The 21,032-nt window shown below is 41.4% G+C and overlaps 1 protein-coding gene across 1 annotated transcript in view; it reads left to right on the top strand.

The window, feature by feature from the left end:
- The window catches only part of LOC144530010 (protein sidekick-2-like), a 92,361-nt gene that overhangs the window by 57,242 nt on the left and 14,087 nt on the right, over positions 1 to 21,032 (top strand). Inside the window, exons 6-28 of the mRNA XM_078269408.1 lie at positions 1,912 to 2,045; positions 5,818 to 5,929; positions 6,354 to 6,544; positions 6,787 to 6,870; positions 7,007 to 7,201; positions 7,704 to 7,820; positions 8,089 to 8,256; positions 8,704 to 8,806; positions 9,715 to 9,891; positions 10,164 to 10,300; positions 11,020 to 11,167; positions 12,361 to 12,501; positions 12,865 to 13,046; positions 16,319 to 16,434; positions 16,664 to 16,859; positions 16,950 to 17,048; positions 17,167 to 17,358; positions 17,544 to 17,665; positions 17,827 to 17,936; positions 18,420 to 18,570; positions 19,984 to 20,221; positions 20,315 to 20,430; positions 20,613 to 20,802. Of these exons, the coding sequence (XP_078125534.1) occupies positions 1,912 to 2,045; positions 5,818 to 5,929; positions 6,354 to 6,544; positions 6,787 to 6,870; positions 7,007 to 7,201; positions 7,704 to 7,820; positions 8,089 to 8,256; positions 8,704 to 8,806; positions 9,715 to 9,891; positions 10,164 to 10,300; positions 11,020 to 11,167; positions 12,361 to 12,501; positions 12,865 to 13,046; positions 16,319 to 16,434; positions 16,664 to 16,859; positions 16,950 to 17,048; positions 17,167 to 17,358; positions 17,544 to 17,665; positions 17,827 to 17,936; positions 18,420 to 18,570; positions 19,984 to 20,221; positions 20,315 to 20,430; positions 20,613 to 20,802 (3,419 nt within the window). The remainder of the gene's footprint in view (positions 1 to 1,911; positions 2,046 to 5,817; positions 5,930 to 6,353; positions 6,545 to 6,786; positions 6,871 to 7,006; positions 7,202 to 7,703; positions 7,821 to 8,088; positions 8,257 to 8,703; positions 8,807 to 9,714; positions 9,892 to 10,163; positions 10,301 to 11,019; positions 11,168 to 12,360; positions 12,502 to 12,864; positions 13,047 to 16,318; positions 16,435 to 16,663; positions 16,860 to 16,949; positions 17,049 to 17,166; positions 17,359 to 17,543; positions 17,666 to 17,826; positions 17,937 to 18,419; positions 18,571 to 19,983; positions 20,222 to 20,314; positions 20,431 to 20,612; positions 20,803 to 21,032) is intronic.

Here is a 21,032-nt window from a genome sequence, read left to right as displayed (position 1 = left end):
GTAAGTGCAATGAATGTGCCCAAAAAACACTCCACGAAACAGCCAAGCTAACATGATGCTAATGCAACATTGTGTTTATAGCATTTAAAGAAATATAGTTGTGTGCATGACTAAATTCTGGACTTTATGTGCTGTCTTTTGCAATTATTCATCTATATACACTGGGGCAGGTTGCACAAAGATTGGCTTTGACAGTGGCTTACATCTTAAAATATAGTTTAAATATAAATCAGTAATCAATAGGTTCATCAGTGGCTCAAAGCAATTGTAGGACCAATTCATTTCCACAATTCCGGCGCAAAACGAACCTAGGGGTTAATAACAGATGTGTACCCACTCGATCGTTCTCTGGAACATGTTTTCATGCTAATCAAATGTGTTTGTAGCTTGCGCTGATTAGCTTACAACGCTAGTATTTTTAGTACTACTATTTTAGTAGTATTTTGTACCACTAAAAAGGCTCAAACTATCACCACACTTAAACAGTAGCATAATGAGGGTCCCTAAATGTTAACCGAAGCATTGAGAACTTTGTATGTATACAGACAGTTTATTGAAAAGATAGATTATAAAGACACTCGCGTTCATGTTTACATGCGGCCGCCATCTTGAAAACCAGTCATGACTTACAGCTGGCAATGCAAACTAAAATCAGAAGCAATTTGCTCAATATATCTGAAATAATCGCACCGATGTAAAACATAACTTGTCTAGTGTACTTACTCAGTGGATAATTGTCCATGTGGTCCCGTCTCCAATTTATTTTCAGGACATGGAAAAAAGTTTCAAGTAGAGCCCTGTTTATCAAAGAGGGGAAATCTTCAGACTGTACAAAACACTGCGTCTCTTGGGTGTCGTGACGCAACAGGTCCCACTCCGTGCAACACAGACACTCCTGTTCGGTGGCTATAGCTTCACAATGTCCGCAGGTACACCACTAGTTTCCCGAAGTACTGTGTTGCAGCATACCGGTAGCGCTCTCTCTCGTAGCCCTTTCACGGAGCTCCCGCAGCTCTTCGTTCAACAAACTGTCTGTACACTTACAATGTTCTCAATGCTTTGGTTAACATTTAGGGACTCTCATTATGCTACTGTTGAAGTTTGGTGATATTTTGACCCTTTTTAGTGGTATAAATAGCGATTTGTTTTTACTTACCCTGTGCCCCGAATACTAGCGTTGTAAGCTAATCAGCGGTCCGTGCTAGCTTGTTTCAAGCTACAAACACATTCGATTAGCATGAAAACATGTCCCAGAGAATGACAGAGTGGGTACACATCTGTTATTAACCCCTAGGTTCGTTTTGCGCCGGATTTGTCCTTTAAGTATATCACAAGACCAGCCTCACTTATCTTAAGCCCCTAAGTTACTTTGTGTTAATACCCAATTACTACAGAAACAGAGAGCATAACATAATAAGGGACATTCTGAACTATTCGTTTAAGACACTGCCGTACCTTGTAGATGGAAGTGCTCATAAAAATTGGTTTTGTGTGCTTCTTTTCAGACATAATTTATGAGTCAGTGTGTATGTGTGTGTGCGTGCATGCGTGCATGCGTGTTTGTGTGTCAGTTTACCCTTAGGATTTATTGACTGTGAGAAGCAACTACTCCCTGGTTTAATGATATGAGTGTGTCTGTGCTCTTGTTAATGTGTGTATGTGTGAGCGGTTTAGCATATGTTTGGGGACACATTTTGTAATGCACACCAGTCGACTGGGGATGTCTGATTAATTGGGAGCCAAATTGGTGACACCAATTTGATTTGACTACATTTCTCGCACCTAAAGCCGTTTGTGTCTTCATGAGGGTAAGGTTGAGATTAAGTGAGTGCCATGGGAATGCATGTAAGGCAATGCAATGTCCTTGAAAGTTAAACTATTGTGTGTGTGGGCATGAATATTTACTTATAGTGCCATCACCCTGGACAACACGCTGGTCATCCTGTCCACTGTGGCCCCTGATGCGGGACGCTACTACGCCCAGGCGGTCAATGACAAGAATGGGGAGAACAAAACCAGTCAGCCCATCACACTCACAGTGGAGAGTAAGTACACATGCAGGTGCACGTGCATCCACACACATTTAAGCCACAGGCTTCCTCGCCCACTTAGCGAAACATACCTCACTAGCAGATTGTGTGTGTCATCAGCAGACTGCATTAACAGTTGTTGCAGATGAAAATGGAGTAGAAAAGAAGTTTCACTCCTCATATTATTTTTCAGCTCAACACATTAATTCAACACAGCAGCTACTCAACAGGTGGCTCAAAGACCAGAGTAAACAGAGATAGCGCCCTCTACTGGCGCACCCTTTCATCATATCACTCCTTTTGCCGTTCCTTCTTCTTTCTCTCTCCAACATATTCATACCCATTACCTACAATAGTTGTCCTCTTGTTCTGCAGTCCTCCTCTGACCTCTGGCTTTGAGCAGTGAATTACGGTCAAGAGGTGTGTGTTAGGTAGAGCTCCAGCAGCACTTCTCTGACTGGCTGGATGTGCGGGCCCATAAAGTGGACCTTCAGTTTAATCGCTCTTCACAAAACGCAGATTTATGAACGTGCCAGTGAGAAAACGGGGGATGATTAAACATGCACACACACACACAAACACACACATCAGATTAGAAGGTCGGCCTCACATATACATGCTCACAACTTCAAATAAAGTTTGGAATTGCTCATACAAACCCGGTTACATGTCAAATTATTAGTTTTTAGCTGAACCTGAAGCTTCTCTATCCTCCTACCTACATTCGCCCTTTTTCATCTGAACAAAGTCACTCAAATTCTCCCACATACTGTTACTTACTTTCTTCTAGACAAAATCAGTCTCTACTACGACCAGCCAATTTAAGGAGCCACTAAATGTATTTTCAAACTGTCTCTGAAGATAACATTTATGATAATATTTTATACCACATATATTACAACCTTTGGATTATTTATACTATCGAATAAGGATTTTAACCTGCTCTCATGTGGAGCTGAACATTTTTAATATCATCCATTTGCTCGCTCCATCTGCTCATCATATTGTGAATACAGTGTTTGTAATTCAGTGCTCAATACGCATGACACAGCAATCTGTGGGGACCAGATATCACTGAATATCACTGAATCTGACCTTGCGGATCACACAACCATATTTCGCATCTGAAAGTCAATAAGGTTTTTAACAGCTGCATTTGTTCATTTTAGCAATTCTGTGGAGAAAAGATGGAAAAATATACAGTAGAGGGAGCGTGCTGTTCCAAAGGGAGCAGCATACAAATGAGACAGAGCTGAGTCTAATTGTAAAAGGCAAACTGACAGTGGCTAAGTGGGCAGACATTTTGCTTTTTGTTCTCTTCTTTAGAGTGTGAAATTCACTACAGTTGACTTGGGTTTACAATTGTCTTTGGACACAGACATATGTCAACAATATGGTGACATTAGTATCAATAATTTGCTATGCAGGTCACCACGTTGTTTACTTTTCCCGTTTAATTAGAAGATTACACACTTGAGGTATTCTCAACACTGAGAGTTTATGAACTGCAATACATTCATTAGTCTCTGCCAAGGAACCAGTCATGTCTTCCGGAAAATATTATTTTAAAAGTTATTTGGCTAGTCTAATGGATTCCCAGTTTTCATTGTGCCATTGGCAAACATGGACACAATTCTCAGACAAGTTGTTTAGTTTGTATATTTACACAAAACTGTAACACATTTGATAAACCTTAAATATATATTAAAGTGTAATACAATCACTCTATTTAAAAGGGGCAATTTCACAAAAGAGCTTCAACACGACAACATCAACAGTTACAATCAATGAATCATGCATAGATTATTTATAATAGTATTATTTATGTGCTGTTTATACCACTACCCCTTTGTGACCTTATTCTTCATCTCTTGCTCTTCTTGGTTGAAGATGAATATTCTTCTTCTTCTTCCCTCTCCATCAATCGATTCTTCTCCTGCTCCTCCTCTCTCTACGTCTAATTCTTCTCCACTAAATGTATCAGGAGCTCAGAGACCATAATACCCACAACAATCAAACTTTCCACATAATCTCACCCATTAATTAGGAAACAAAAATTACATAGATCTGCCAAATGCCTGTAATCTTAAGTTTTAGCCAGTAAATTCTGACCCAAGTGATTTAACTTTTTTCCTCATAAATCCTTTGGACTTTGGTAAAACCTTGCAGCCTGTTTCATTACTTCTTTTTAATATTCTGTATATTACAGATTTCTTCTGATTAATTGACAACAAGCGGTTCTACATGGATTGAAATTCAGTATGCAAATAAATGATAATGTTAATAATGCCCTCAAGATGATGCTTGTACCACCATAATGAAATAAATTCTAAAACCTTTAAGTCAGCTGCAAAATCGCAAAATTGATCTATTTACCTTTCAATCAATGGGTAATCCTTTGCTTCCAAATATTTTCTTTTGAATAAAACACATTGCATCTCAAAAGGACTAATGTTGCTGTTATTCGCCTGTCTACCCGTCCAGACTGCTTGCTACAAAACCCAATTTGAGTTTTTTGTCTACCAAACATCATGACAATGCATTTCCTGGTCAGGGTCCATCACTTACATGTTCTTTACATTGTATGCTGCCATGGAATTATCTTTGCAATCTGAGTTTAATGATGCTTTGGTGTTAATTCAATTGTCTTCATTTTGAAATGTCAAATGCATTCTTTAAATATGCCAGCTGCAGCTTCATTTGACTTGTTCTTCTTTTCCTTCTTTGCTGCTTATGCTTGAAGCTGTACAATCATAGCTAATAGTATCTGGATGAACTAAAAGCACTACTTTTTAATACAGTTGGCATCTTATAGTCTACTGTGAACATTTGTACTCAAGGTCATGTTTTAGATTTGTTTTAAAACCTAACCCTCAGCTTTACAGTGTGTGGCTTGTTACTTAAACACGAATGTCTTTTTAAATGGTAAATTGTATTTTTATAGCAACCTATTGATACAACTGCATTCAACTGGGTATTTAAAAGTGTAATGCAACCAAAATTATGAGCGAAGCAATCAAATATGGAGCAGAACCAAACGGCGGGAGGGCTGTGCCTGTATTTAGGTAGTGTTTGTACAGGAAGCTTTGTAATTACACTGCTGATATTCCACAGAAATGGGCCTTGAACGGGTGTGTTATTTTGTGACACAATAAGGTGGCACAAAATAACAATAATGATAATAAAAACGTGATTATGGGCCCTATTAACCTGGTGTAGCTCTGAAATAAACCTGTGCGTGGAAACACATGGGCAACACACATGCACACAATACAGGTCGTCAATTAACACGTAAACGCTCAATCGCTCAAACGCATACAAGTGCAGAGGCCCATACCCGTACTCTGGGGAGGTGGGGGAAAATGAGATCAGATTCAGAGAGAGATCACTGATTGAGGGCAGTGAATCGATATTTGGCTGGAGGCTCCATGAAACCCGTGAGTGATGGTGCTGCATTTAATCGCCTTTTGTGTTTGTCTCAATTATGCTACATAATGGCTTCTAACACCTGGGCTAACATCGTGCTGCAGGAAATGCTGTGTGTACTAGAAAAAGAATCTAAAGTAAAGACAGGGCTGTTAATAGTTGGGTGATAGCAGGCTGGCTACCTGCTGGTGATAGTGACTGTCAATCTCTCTCTGGATCTAGTCATGCTCAGTTGGCTATATCAGGCAGTTGCACAGGCTTAATATGACGTCTGCATATAGTTCGTATAATCGTATAGATTTCTTTTCTCACTTTTTTCACTTCTATTATCTACGTCCATTTGTTTTTGTGTGTGTGATAGATGTGGGAGGACCTGCAGACCCCATCGCCCCCTCAATCATTATCCCCCCCAAGAATACCAGTGTAACCATGGGAAGAAACGAGGCTATCATGGAATGTGTTGCTAATGCAAGGTACTAACACAGACACACGCATGGATACTGAGGAAAAGACAAATACAACACAGACAGACAGACACGCACACATTATCAAAACACCTCCACCTTCTCTTGCCTCCACATTTGATATTTTGTGATTCAAATGAGTCTGGAAACCCTTTGTTTGAACATGATAGAAAAGTATTTTGTACATCTCTCATTTTATCTCTCCTCCATTCTTCCCTTTGATTCAAAGCTTCACTCTGTTCTCCCTATCTCGCACAATCTCAGGGCTGACTCCTGACTATTATCTCCAATTCAAAGACTTAATCAGAATGACAGATGTATCCCATTGCTCCCTCAGTGCTCCCTAACCTTGAAACGGAATAAAAATCTGTATTAAAAGCATTAAACTACGCTCCCTATCTCTTGCTTTTCTTTTGATCTTGTTGTCCTCCAGACCACTGGTCAAAATGAGTGTTACTTGGAGGAAAGACGGGGTAGTGGTCAATACGGGGATCCGAGATTTCGGCCGTAGATTGGTCATCAGTTTGCCTGCAGTCAGCGATAGCGGCTATTACGAGTGTGAGGCGTCACTCCGCAGTAGCAGCGTCCCATCAGTCACTGCTGGGGCCTTCCTGCATGTGCTAGGTAAATAACCCACAACTTACATTTTAACCTTCCACAGAGCAGCTGAGCCAAAATTATCCAAATGTTGATAGAACATTGTGTTGCCATTTTATACTTCAGTAATTGAGTTGATGACGATATCTAGAGTGTTGCTAATGCTCATTCAATAGAGAAGGGTAGAATAAAAAAGCACAGATGATCCGTGAGTCGTTCTTAAAGGCTTAAATGGGGCAATGTTTTATGCTTTTTCTTCTTTGAAACAGAATATCCTCTGTTTGTAAAAGAGCCGCCAACTCACATCAGTGCAGAGATGGAGAAGGTGGTCGATATCCCCTGCCAGGCACGGGGTCAGTGGTGTTTGTTTTTCTTTGTGCTATTGCATGTGTGAAAGAGCAAGAAACTATGGAGAGAAAAAAAACTGAATAAAAACAAAACAGGGTCACAATGACGAAGAAATAAATTAATCCTCTGCTTCCTCTGCAGGCACGCCGCAGCCAGACATAGTGTGGTATAAAGATGCAGTGCCCATCAGCCCGGTAAAGATCCCCAGGTATAGGGTGTTGGTAGGAGGCAGCCTACAGATCAACGGTCTCCTGCCAGATGACACAGGGATGTTTCAGTGCTTTGCCCGCAATCTTGCAGGAGAGATCCAGACAAACACCTACCTAGCTGTTACTAGTATGTCCCCTTGAAAATATTTCAAAGCTATCTACACATCTGCTTCTTAATTCTGCTCATCTTTCCCTCTCTGTTCCCTCCCTTTTTTTCTTAAATCCGCTCCTCTGTTCTCTCTAATCCTCTTTTCTCACTCTCTCTGTCTTGCCTCCTACACCCATCTATCTATATATCTTTTCACATTCACAGATTTGTCACCTTGGATGCTTGGGCAATTATTGGCTATTTTTAAATCAGACAAGGTGCAGGAGAAGCAGAGCGATGTCAGATTCTCAGAACTGTCCCTGAGAATAAGACCTGACAGCCGCCCCTTTTGTCAAGTCTATTAAGCTCTCAGCTGGCGTCTGCTTTATTAGGGTGAAAGCTGTTTATGTCTCTCATTATCACCTCTGTCTCACCTGATTTTGTTTGCCTCTATGCATGTGTTTGTGTGTGTGTGTGTGTGTGTGTGTGTGTGTGTGTGTGTGTGTGTGTGTGTGTGTGTGTGTGACCCCTCCCCTCTCAGGTATCGCTCCCAACATCACCGCTGGCCCCTCTGACAGCGCCGTGATTGACAGCATGTCAGTCATTCTGCATTGTGAGACCTCAGGAGCCCCACGGCCAGCCATCACCTGGCAGAAAGGTGCGTGGGTTAACAGCATGAGGTTCTGAGGTGGGGCGGTTCATTATGCCGCATTTGGACTTGTCAAAGCAAACGAGAGCTCTGGAAAGGATTCAAAATATGCATTTTCTCTCAAAATTAAAGCTTTACTTTTGCTGCATTGCTATTCTCTCCTGTTTGTTTTTTTTCCTGACATTTCTCCAATACCCTAATCTCTCTTTCTCCCTGTTCTCCCTTTTTTCCCTGTCCTCTATCCCATACCATCAATCATTTCCACCCTTCCTTGCAGGTGAACGTGTCTTGGCCAGTGGCTCGGTCCAGCTGCCCAGGTTCACCCTGCTGGAGTCAGGCAGCCTGCTAATCAGTCCCTCTCACCTGTCTGATGCTGGTACCTACACCTGCATGGCCAGTAACTCCAGGGGCATTGATGAAGCTTCAGCCGACCTAGTGGTCTGGGGTAAGCATAACAGAAACTGGATACTCCCCTGCTTGCAGCGTCTGCAAACCCCTGTATCCTCATTTTCTACGTTGTCCAGCACAGGTGGAAAATACTGCAAACTATGAGTCCAAGCTAAACCTGTGGAAAAAATTAAGAAATAAAAAGAAACATTCTTCATTTGATGACTTACTTATAGATGCAGAAAGTACCTGGTTGCTGGAGGTCATTCTCCAGATATTCTGAATATATTGTCTAATGACTCATGCGTGCACTCATTTTCTGTGCATAAATTCACATCATCAGTCCTTGAAAGCCTTGCAAAATACTCCACCCATTAGAAATGCAGTGTAATTCACCCAGTTTCAGAAAGACATTGAGTGAAAGATGAGCCCAATTCCACTAAGCTCTGTTCAATCCGCTGCTCAAACACAGTCTCTGAATAACAACCTCTGTGTGTGTTTGCAGCACGTACTCGCATCACTAAACCGCCACAAGACCAGAGTGTCATCAAAGGGACCAAGGCTGTTATGACCTGTGGTGTGACCCATGACCCCAGTGTCACTGTGAGGTAATGATTACATCCACTTGCAATATCTGTTGGATTTTTTTTTTTTCATTGCATACTATTTTGTTAGACATCACATACTTTCTGCTAGCTATTTCTCTATGCAACCCGAGTCTAGAAAACAAGCTTGGGTATCAATGTTTACTTAATTAGTTTATAAAATCTGCGAGAGATCTTTTAGTGTTTATCCACCCTTATGCAACCTCCTATGGGAAGATTTTGAAACTCTTAGAATCTGATTGAGGAATTAATCCATCCCTTCTCCTCACTCTTCAGACAGTCTTGATCATGATAGAGTGTGTGCACATGCATCTGTCTCAGAGGGAGTGAAATGATGTCTGTGGAGCCCAGTGATTAGAGTACCTGTCACCTGTGGGCCCACAGCATTGATCAGATCGCAGGGTAAACAGATGAATATGTAAACAGTGTAATAACTTCAGACAGCGCCTTTAATTAAACGCAACACAGAGGAGATTAGCTGGAAAGCCCGAACAGTCGCAATTAATCACAGGAGCTCATGGTGTGTTCATGTGCATGTGAGTATAAGTGTGTGTGTGTGTGTGTGTGTGTGTGTGTGTGTGTGTGTGTGTGTGTGTGTGTGTGTGTGTGTGTGTGGGGGGGGGGGCAGCCATATGTGCGGTTGGGTATATGACAAGGAGAGAAATGCATGGAGGAGAGGCTCTGTACTGTATGTATGACAGAGAGAAATGGTTTTAAGATACAAATCACTTTCCCATCAGCCTCACAAGGCTTTTCACCGGTGTCAGCGCCTTCTGTGTTTTGCTGTATGAACTGACGCAAAGCAAACAGATTTACTGTCACAATACTCAGAGATACAGAGTGTGTAAGTATGTCCGTGTGCCCTGGTGTATGTGTGTACTACTCTTACATACGTGTGTACATACCTCCAGGTACGTGTGGGAGAAGAGCGGCTCTGTGATTGACGTGAGCTCGTCCCCCCGCCTGCGGCAGGATCCCGACGGGACCCTGCACATCTCCCAAACGTGGTCGGGTGACATTGGAACATACACCTGCAGGGTGACCTCAGTGGGTGGCAATGACTCCCGCAATGCCCACCTTCGAGTCAGGTCTGCATATTTGCCTAATGTCTCCCCTGTCTTATCTTACCGTCTTTTTTTTTTTTTTTTCCCGTCTTATTTACATCCCACCGAGACATGATGGATGGATGTTTTCCCCACTGTTGTTGTTTATCACCGCTCTCCTCTCTAATCAATCAAATCCTCTAATATTTACAATGCAAGGCATTGGTTGGTTTGGCTGTTTAATTCTGTTATTTGCTGCCTCTCTTGTCTGATTCTATTTCTCTTTATCACTTTGTACCTCTCATATGTACAAACAGGCAACTGCCCCATGCTCCAGAAAACCCAATAGCAGTTCTGAGTACCACAGAGAAAAGGGCCATCAACCTCACATGGGCCCAGGCCTTTGATGGCAACAGCCCCCTGATTCGCTACATCCTGGAGGTCTCAGAAAACAGTGAGTGGTTCAGTGTGATTCCCCATCACGAATGCACCAGTGTCCCCATTAACAAAGCATGTTGCTAAAAAACTGATGCATTTATTGTTTCTAGTAAGTCATTTTAAAGGCCATATTGTTACTTTATACTCCCTGGAAACACTCATTTGCTGCCCCTCTTATTATATTACATTTCCATTGTCTCCCTAAAATTGAAAAGTTGCATCCTCTGTAATAGTAGTAGTCTGCAATCAGTATAACTCAATTGCCTCACCTGTACGCTTCCCTGCGAATGATCAGGGGAACCAAATTGTGTTGATGCCCAATGCTCTTGTCTTCCTCTCGTTTGATAAAATTAAAGAAGTGAGAATGCTTTCACCTATAGAGAGTAAATCGTTCAGCCATTTCTCATTGAAGCACAGGCTACTGAGAAGATGACGACTCATTAAGAGGAAAATGAATCCGAGTATGCAGATGGGATCTGTTTTTTGGATAATTGAATTTCAATCTTATATTTAGAGGGAGTGTACACAAAATAAATGACTTGCTTTTTTATCAGCAGCTGCAATATTATTACTGAAAATGAAACTATGGTGTGCATTAATAGTCAGAAATAACATAGAATTTAAATTTTCCAAGTGCTGAATAGATTTATCTTAAGAATGTTCTCACAAGGTCATTTACCGTTCACTTGCTATTGCTCACAGTTCTGTCTATTATGTGCGTCTTCTCCGCCTCAGATGCTCCTTGGACGGTGCTGCTGGCCAACATTGAACCCGAGTCTACCGGGGTCACTGTTGGTGGCCTCATCCCTGCGCGCTCGTACCAGTTCCGCCTGTGTGCCGTCAACGACGTGGGCAGAGGCCAGTTCAGCAAAGAGACTGACCGGTGGGTACTGCGCTTATTATGCATCTACTGAATATTAAAGATGTTGCTGGTAGTCTGTGTAACTGTGTATGCTGATGAGAACAGCGTTGCACTTCAGGGACTTTCACAGTTCTGGAACAATCTGTTCTTCTCCCCCGCCTTGGCAGTTCAATGGAAGTGATTACTTCATGTGAGTTAACTTTTTGGTCTTCACTCCTGTGGGAGTGAGCGAGAGACGAGCCAGCTTCGGGACGGGTCTTTTCAAGATAAAACTGTGAATGAGCTGAAATTGCACTTTGTGAAGACTTGATGGGTGCGCTGACCCAGCTTCATCTCTCTCCCTCCTATTAACTGTCTTTGCCGTACTGCATAGTAAAATACAGAGAGGCTTGAAAGAGCCAGAGCTTCACACCGACTCAAATCTCGAGTGAATTCTCTTGACTAGCAAGATGAAACGGTCATCATCATACAGCCCCCCCCCCCACACACACACACACACACACACATGCTTAGCTCATCATGAATCACCTATACACACACCACTGTCCGACCTTGTCCGCATCAACACAACCCATTTGCTGTTTTTATACCTGCAGCAAGGAACTCCCTCACAAGCCATCACTACCCTTCACATACCTTTTTGCACCACACACTCTTTCAGAGAGTTCCTGTGTGAATGTGCCCAGACAAGAGCACACCACAGGAGGGTGACTGCGCGTCAGTGAGAGTGCAGGGCTTTTCCGAGGCATCTCTCGGGCACACCTCTTTGATCCTAAACACTTTGCTTCATCTCCTTCAGAGCAGTTCTCCCGGTCCACTGGGAAGAAATCAAGATGTCATCGTAAATTGGCTTTAGGGAAAAGTCTGCTTGGATCTCTCTTTCTTTTCTTTTATATCTTTCTCTCACTCACACTGTCTCTCTATTGTGCTGCTCCATTTTCACCATGGGCTCTTTGATCCTTGTCTTGCCATAGCAAGATGTCCCTCCGCGGACAGTATTATAGAGAATATGCTTTGGACAAAGACAGCCACACGTATCCCAACTTTCCTTTATGGTGTTCCAAAGAAAATACAAAAAGTTGGCTTTATTATGATTTGATGCCTATGATGAAATAGGATAGAAATATGCAGAAACTACCAATAATGAATGCATGGTTTCACTCTGTGTCTCTTCTTTAACCTCTCTTTTTCTTTTTCTTTCCTTGCTGCTGCAGACTAACTCTCCCAGAGGAGCCTCCCAGCGCCCCCCCTCAGACAGTCATTGGAAGTGGCCGCACCAATCAGTCCATCATGATCCAATGGCAGCCACCCCCGGAGAGCCATCAGAATGGGCCACTCCAGGGCTACATCATCAGGTAAGAAGACCATTACAGGCTGCATTATTTCTTTCCAGGGACAGGTGTCTGTCTGGGCCAATGCCATTCAGATGTGATAATAACTGTTATGTCAGCTCCTTTTCCTCCTCTCCATTTTGCATCACTCCCGCTCACTGCTGCAATAGAATAATTGGTGCCAATTAAATACCTTCCCTTCCATTCATCTCTTCTCACCTCCCTTTTGTTAACCGTTTTGTGCATGGCTTTCCCTCCTTTACCACTCTCCTCCATCTCTTTTTTAGGAGAATCTGCATTCTAATATATTTGTCTGTCTGTGTGGTCTCTGTCTGTCTGTCTATATCCCTCCTCGTTCTGTCTATCGATTACTCCCTCTGCTGCAAGGTACTGTCTGTCGGGGCTTCCAGTGGATTGTCAGATGAAAAACATCACCAACCCAGATCAGACCAGTCTGCTTCTGGAGGACCTCATCATATGGACCAACTATGAAATCGAAGTGGCGGCTTATAATGGAGCGGGCCGGGGCACCTACAGCCACAAAGTCACTGAATGGACACTGCAAGGGGGTGAGTGCAACACACAGGCTTTATATATATATATACACATATTATGGCATGCTGTTTAGGAAATTGTTATTTTTATATATATATATATATATATATATATATATATATAGTAAAGTTTGAATATATTGAATGAACCTTGAATATATTGAATGAACTTTGAATATATATATATATATATATATATATATAAACTCTGAATATATTGAAACTCTATATTCAGTATTCATTCAATATATTCAGACTTTCCTTCAATATATTCAAGGTTCATTCAATATATTCAGAATAAGATTCATTCAGTATATTCAAACTAGGGCTGTCAAATGATTACATTTTCTTAATCGTGATTAATCGTTGAAGTTCTATAGTTAATCGCGATTAATCACGTTTTATCACGATTAAAATTCTATTATTTTGCATTTCAGAACTGTTTTTAAGTACATATTAACAATGGAAAGCTATTCTTACCAGTGTATCTTGATTGGGAATCAAATGAATGCAAAGAAAGTGACTTTATGAACTTGATTTTAAGATTTGTATTTGTTTATTATATATTTAATCTAGTCACACATTTGAATTTAACAACAATTTTGAATGCACCACGACACTGTAAATTACCAGTTTCACTGAACGCACCGTCTCTGTTTTTCCGACAACAGCAGCTGCAGATTGTTACATCCCGGTGTCGGAATCCTCTACAGTGAAATACAGACCAACTTTACACCGTTTAGCGTTAGCTGTCAGCATTGTAACCGTGTTTAATCCAGCTCCTAGCTAGCGGTAGGCTAACGTTAGCTGCTGTCGAGTATAGTGTTAACTAGCGTCACGTGCAGCAGCAGGATGTGTTACGAAGAAGTACGGCAAAATAGTAGCCTGTTAGACACGACGCAAAGCCGAGTGAAGTGAAATAAATTAATAAATGGCGGCATGCGATTAATACGATTAAAAAAAATTAACGCATTATGCTCGGCCCTTAATCGCATTGCGATTAACGCATTAATGCTGACAGCCCTAATTCAAACTTCATATATATATTATATATATATATATAAAATTTCCTAAACTATTTCCATAAAAAAAATATATATATACAAAGCCTACAAACAATTCATGCTACCAAGTCTGCAAGCATGACGTTATGAATTTAAAAAAATGTTCCTGCAGTTTAGTTACTATAAGTACCAGAGACTTTATTTAGTTCTACAAATTTCATTCATTACCTGGAGTCTCATCATGTTAGTCCCTTGGCTAATGTTAAGCCTGCAGCATAAAACTTGTGACTGATGGTTAATCCAATCATCTGTTTTTAACAAACAAATGAGAGCAGTTACAGCCCTGTTTTTCCCACAGCATGCGTTTTAAAAAAAATCCTTTGCTAACCTTGAAAAGCTGATTCACGCATGTTGTGAAGAAGACCACAGCAGTCATCACTTAGTACAGACTGCAGCAGCAAGGCTTTTAAAGGAATGTAAAAGACATGGCCATTTAAGAGCAATTTGCCTCTCAACACTGCTTATTTGTTTTGTCTGTTTTTATGTAGCCTAGTTAATTTCTCAATAAGTGCTGCAGTACTGTAGAAGAACTTATTGCCAATATCTTCCTTTTACTTTGTTTTTTTATGTTTAGATTATTTTTATCTCATAGATTCTTATCGTATCACCTATTTTGGTACGGTTTCACAAAAGAAAAATGTTCATATTGACCACGTGGAGACGTCGGCGGGCGTCTCTGAGCACACATTTAATTGATTCTGCACATTAATTACCTGGTGATGATGCGTCAGACTTGTAACATACCTTTCGATTTTGCCAAAGGAAGCTGCCTCGGTTGACTTCTGTTCTCATTCTACATGCTAAGTAGCATAATTAGAACACGCAGTGTGAACTTTCCCCGGTGTCATACAGCTACATATTTCCGTCGCGCCCAGTGATTTCAGCACATTATGATCCTTGCCTCCCCTGTCTATTCAAAATCTTCAGAGGAGGAATGTCAACTTGTACTAAGCCAAATCTAAGATTATTTTTGCCACCGAATCTAAGACTTTTTTTTTATAGAAATACAAAGTCAAAGTAGGCTATAGCGAATGCATCAGCTTGTTGAAAGGTTAACCCATGTTTTCATTCCAGGAAGATTGAATAATGCTCACTTTACTGGCTTTCCTAAAAAATCCTAGATCATAGATTACGCAGAGTTCAAATTGCTGCTGCTAGACTTTAACAAACACAAGAAAAAGGATATCGCTTCTGGTTTAGATACGCTGCGCTGGCTTCCAGTTATATTTTAAATTCCTTTAACTTGTATATAAAGCTTTGAAAGGCTTAACACACTCACATATCTCTGAATTCCTGTCATGTTACATCTACTCCATGGACAGAGATCTTCTACACCAGACTCACTAAATATTCTCAAGCGCACTCATAAGAAGATTGGGAGTGTTGCCATTTCCTCTCCCTGCTTAGATGCATTTATTAGAGAGGGTGAATCAGCAGATATTTTGACTTTATGGTTTTACAGGTGTTTGTGATGCTGTATATCAGTCTGTTAAACTGGTTTCAAGTTCAAGTTAATTTATTTGTATACCTTTTTGTCATGAGCAAGTTAAAAATTCAAAAAGAAATTGAGCAAAAAATAGAGCAGTAGCATAAAGTATTTCTCATACTAACCTGACAGCAGCGGGTCTGAACCCTACACTCATTAAAACACACACAGGAAGATTTTTATTTTATTTCCATGTCTCTTCCCCTGCAAAAAAAGTAGATAATAATTTCATCATCCAAGTCAGTGTCAGTGAAATACGACAGTGAACAAGGCGCTCATGTTGTTTAGCTCAGCTCTCATTAATTGGATGTTTCTGTCACTCACTCCATTAAAGGCTCAAGAGTCGATCATGATGAGCATTTAAATACGCTCAAAACGAAATTGCAGATAGCATGGGGATATGAGGACCAATACTGGCCAATTAGCTTCATAAATGTTGGACTCCCCGACTGTTTTCTCGTGTTACATCAGAATCGCATGCTCACTTCAAACAAACTGCTGCAAGGTTCACCTGGAAGCTGCTTGAGGCAACCGCTCTCACACCCGGTTTGATGGCATGTTCCTACTTCCCCAAATGAGTCAAAATAAAATTAAATGCTTTAGCCTGATTCTGAAAGTGCCTCTTGTACATTTTCATTTGTTTCCTTCCTTATCTCATTACCATTCTCTCTTTTCCCTCTCCCTCTTCCTCTATCTCTCCCCCTCTCTTCTTGGTTTTTCTCCCTCCTCTGGAACAGTGCCCACTGTGCCACCAGGAAATGTACAAGCCGAGGCTGTCAACTCCACCACTGTGCGTTTTACTTGGAGTGCCCCGAGCCCTCAGTTTATCAATGGAATCAACCAGGGATATAAGGTGAGCCACTATATGTCAACTGGTACACTCTAGTGGTCAGAGCTAGAGGAGCACTGTCCGTACAGTCTCATTACGTTGTCTGAAAGCTTAATTTTCTCAATAGATCATAAACTTAAAAGATGTGAACGGTATTTATTTGACTTTTTACTTTATTAAATGTTAAAATAAACAATGTTGATGCTGCCAGCGGTGTGCCTAAAATGTACACATTAACACCCATCATTTATAGCTGTTGGCCTGGGAAGTCAATCGTGCAAACGAGGTCAGTGTGGTGACAGTGCGGCCCAACTTCCAGGACAGTGTTCATGTTGGTTACATCTCCGGCCTGAAAAAGTTCACAGAATACTACTCATCAGTGTTGTGCTTCACTACCCCTGGAGACGGCCCACGCAGCCCGCCTCAGCGGTTACGCACACATGAGGACAGTAAGTTTTCCCATTCAGGATATAGTATTTGCAGATAATTACATGTTGTTCTGTCCGTTTACTGCCTCTTTTTATTTTTATTTTTTACAGCCCCTGGTGCTGTGGGACACCTTAGCTTTACTGACATCTTGGACACCTCACTAAAAGTCAGCTGGAAGGAGCCACAAGAGAAAAACGGTCTTCTCACAGGTAACCATTAAAGATAACTATGCAAAGTTGACATGTCTTCTCCGCTCTCTCAATGTATGATTCACCAAGCTGTGTTTACTGTGAACACTGCATAACACTATTTGGATTTTGCCTCCAGGCTATCGTATCTCCTGGGAGGAGTTCAACAGGACCAATACTCGTGTGACCCATTACTTGCCCAACCTAACTCAGGAGTACAAGGTGACAGGGCTCACTGCTCTCACCACTTACACCATCCAGGTAGCAGCCATGACCTCCAAGGGCCAGGGCCTGCTCTCCGCCTCCACTATTTCCTCTGGTGTACCACCAGGTGATTGTTCAGATGAATAGATTAACTGTTTGACTTTAAGTTGAGAATGTAAAAGTACTTCAATTATCCACTGAAAGGGCTACAACCACTTACTGTGACTCAACAGATTTCTACTCAGCTTTTTCATAAAGCAGTGACATTCGGAAATTGATTTTAATCTGTCCTTCCTCCGTTCTCCTCCACAGAGTTGCCCGGCCCTCCAACCAATTTAGCCATCTCCAACATCGGCCCTCGCTCTGTCACCCTGCAGTTCAAACCTGGTTACGATGGCAAGACATCCATTTCCCGTTGGCACGTTGAAGCCCAGGTAAGTTGCTTCATATTTATTTTAACATAATGACAACAGTTTTATTGTTTTTTTACAACTTGTTTGATGTCTTCGTATCAGTGTACAGGTATTACAATAACAAGTGGGTTGTTTAATTTGTTCTGCTGCTGATATCACCCCATTCTCTGTGTGCATTTCAGATTGGCATAATAGGAGAGAATGAGGAGTGGCTGATGGTTCATCAGCTGGCTAATGAACCTGATGCTAGATCACTGGAGGTCCTAGACTTGAACCCCTATACTTTCTACAGGTGAGCACACACACAGGGCGGCTGTGGCTCAGGAGGTAGAGCGGCTGTCCACCTATCGGTGGTTCGATCTCTGGCCGCTGCAGTCTACATTCAAAGTGTCCTTGGGAGTGTCCCAAGATACTGAACCCTAAACTGGTCCCAATGTGCCATCAGTGTGGAAAGGTGCATTCATTTTATCTGTTGAGCAGGTAGCATCTTGTATGGTATGAATTTGTGTGTGAATGGGGTGAATGGTGTAGTGTAGTAGCCTGTAGTGTAAAGTGCTTTGAGTGGTCGCTATATAAAAATGCAGTCCAATTACAAACATTTATACAGGGGCTGTATATGAAAGAAAGATCTTGGGCACGAATGTCCCATGAAAAGTACATTATGCAAATCATTGAACCCAATACATTTTTGTCACCGGTTATCTGTAATCATGATGAATCAATTTACTGTTATATAAAGCATGATTTATCCATCAGCTGATTTCCTTTGCCCCAGGTTCCGAATGTGTCAGGTAAACATTGTGGGCACCAGTCCTCCCAGTCAGCCCTCCAGAAAGATCGAGACCCTGCAGGCCCCTCCAGACATCTCCCCCACCAATGTCACCCTGCGCACAGCCAGTGAGACCAGCCTGTGGCTTCGCTGGGTGGTAAGTTGTCATAACCCATTGCACATTGGGCCTCGTGTATATGAATTAAGTGGAGTTTTAGTAGATTATTATTAGATTTAGATATGAATGTCTAGGTTTTTCCCATTCAGACTACGCTGAATGCCTTCACATAAGCTATTTGAAATTGCTTGGTTTTTTCTTTTGTGTGCTCTCGTTGGTGGAAAATCATGTTTGGACTGAATTGGCAATATGCCCTTGGGAAATTAATTGGATACAACATTGATAAGATAAGCTTTTTCAAATCAGATTTAGGCAATTTCCGTTTGCCCATCCAAATCACAAAAAAATCAAATTTTTCATGTATTTAAAAGTTTGACATTAAATGATGATTTTCTCCTTGACAGTTGGCTTCATCTCAACTGACTTACAAGCCTCCCTTTTATAAAAAAACGCAATTTAGAATTCTGCACACTGCATTGGGTCTTCATTATGTACATTTTTGTTTTTGTTCATGAAATATTGTCTTTTTCTTTATATTTGTTCTTGTACACTTGGGGTTGTGATATGATGAATACAGGCCATGGCACTGATTATGTTTTTATGCGCTCTGATTATTGCTGCTTCTTGTGTCAGCATTTGGCCAGTGTATTCTTTGCCACATCTGTCCATTATCATCACTGTGCCAGTGCTTGAGCAGTGCCAGGCAGTGAGAGACAGAGGCGAGATACCGCAGCTCCTGCAGGATTATAAAGAAGGCATGTCACCTGGATTTAACAGCAGATGGGTGTCACCTGTGCAATATGACTCTTTAAATGAATGACAAAACTCAATGATTGCGACCCTTTTCAAAAGATGTGTGTTAGACTGTCATAAATGTTTGAGGTCATGTCCGTGGAAGTCTTGATCAAGGCTACATTCATTTCAAGCACTTTGATAGAAATAAGTCCAGTACATATTTAGGTAGGTATGTTCACTTATCATGCTCACTATGTGCATGTGGCAGTGCAAGATATACTGCATAGAACAAAGAATGGTCTAGTTTTAGATTCCTACTGGCTGAGTGACTTTTGGTGATTGCTGAAAGCCCAACAGTTAATTTCAATATTAATGAGTCGCTCAAACCTGTACCTATGCCTTTTAAGAGCTACGGTACATTGCCTTATATTATTATTGATTTAACAGATTTAGTGAATGTGCTATTATTTTAAGACAATGGAGTATTTGTTTTACATTTAATAAAACCAATAATTGCAGAACTAAGTGCTGAGAGGGTTTAGCTTTTCTTCCCGTATTGCTTTTCATCATTCCTGACAACACCTCTTAGCTGTTGTAAAATCACGTTGATGTATGGCCTCTCATGGCTTATTACTTCATTATGCACTCTGTTATGATGTCATTTATATTGATCTTGCTTGAACTGGAGGAATAAAAACAAAACGAAAATCCTCTTAGCCTCTTCCAGAGTGGGAGTACAATGGGAATCCAGATCTCGTTGGCTACCGGGTCCAATACTCTAAAGCCGGCTCTAAAGGGGGAGTTCTCTCCCATGTCATCATGGACCGGCAGGAGAGGGAGTTCACTATCGAGGACTTGGAGGAGTGGACAGAGTATGAGGTCAGAGTTCAGGCCATCAATGGTATCGGCTCTGGGCCCTGGAGCCAGCCAGTCCACGGCAGGACCAGGGAGTCTGGTGAGCAAGGAAATATATGCAAACACATGCCACACACTTGCATGAAGGTGTGCTTGAAGTGTGCTAAGCTCTGTGCTTTACCTCTTACTGTAGTACCCTCCAGCGGACCCACCAACGTGTCAGCTTTCGCCACCACCTCCAGCAGCGTCCTGGTGCGGTGGGGGGAAGTTCCAGAGGCTGACCGCAATGGACTGATCCTGGGGTACAAGGTCAGCCCCCTTACAGCATTCACCTGAAAACTATCTCTATTTAAGATTAGGATCATCAGGATTTAGCATCGCAATTTTTTTTCTGAAAGATAAAAAAATATTTTTAAAAACTTCCTGTTTCTTATTTCCTCATCGCCTTAAAGTCATCTAAGTGTATAACATTCAGTGTATGTGTATTTCAGGTTGTGTATAAGGAGAAGGACTCAGACACCGCTCCTAGCTTCTGGGCAGTGGAGGGCAACACCACCCATAGTGTCCAACTGACTAGTCTGGGCAAGTACGTCCTGTATGAGATCCAGGTCCTCGCCTTCACACGTATAGGAGACGGAAGGAGCAGCTCGCCGTCCATTTTAGAGAGGACCCTGGACGATGGTAAACAAATCCAACTGACCCTTTGAAATTGTATAATTATCTAAACAAACTTGTTGTTAATCAATTCATCAATCATTTTCTTGTATGAAGTATTTTTTCAGCAAATTATTGAAATGTTCTGCCTTAAGAAACGTGTTATACATATAAGGTTGTTTTTTTTAATCTTGTTTTAAGATGGATATATTTCCTTGGTTCATTTTCTATCAGTGGATTTATGTCACATGCATTAC

Source organism: Sander vitreus, chromosome 15 (assembly GCF_031162955.1).
Source record: "Sander vitreus isolate 19-12246 chromosome 15, sanVit1, whole genome shotgun sequence".
Classification (NCBI taxonomy): Eukaryota; Metazoa; Chordata; class Actinopteri; order Perciformes; family Percidae; genus Sander; species Sander vitreus.
The sequence above is the reverse complement of the archived record's forward strand: the minus strand, read 5'-3'. Positions and strand labels throughout refer to the sequence as shown.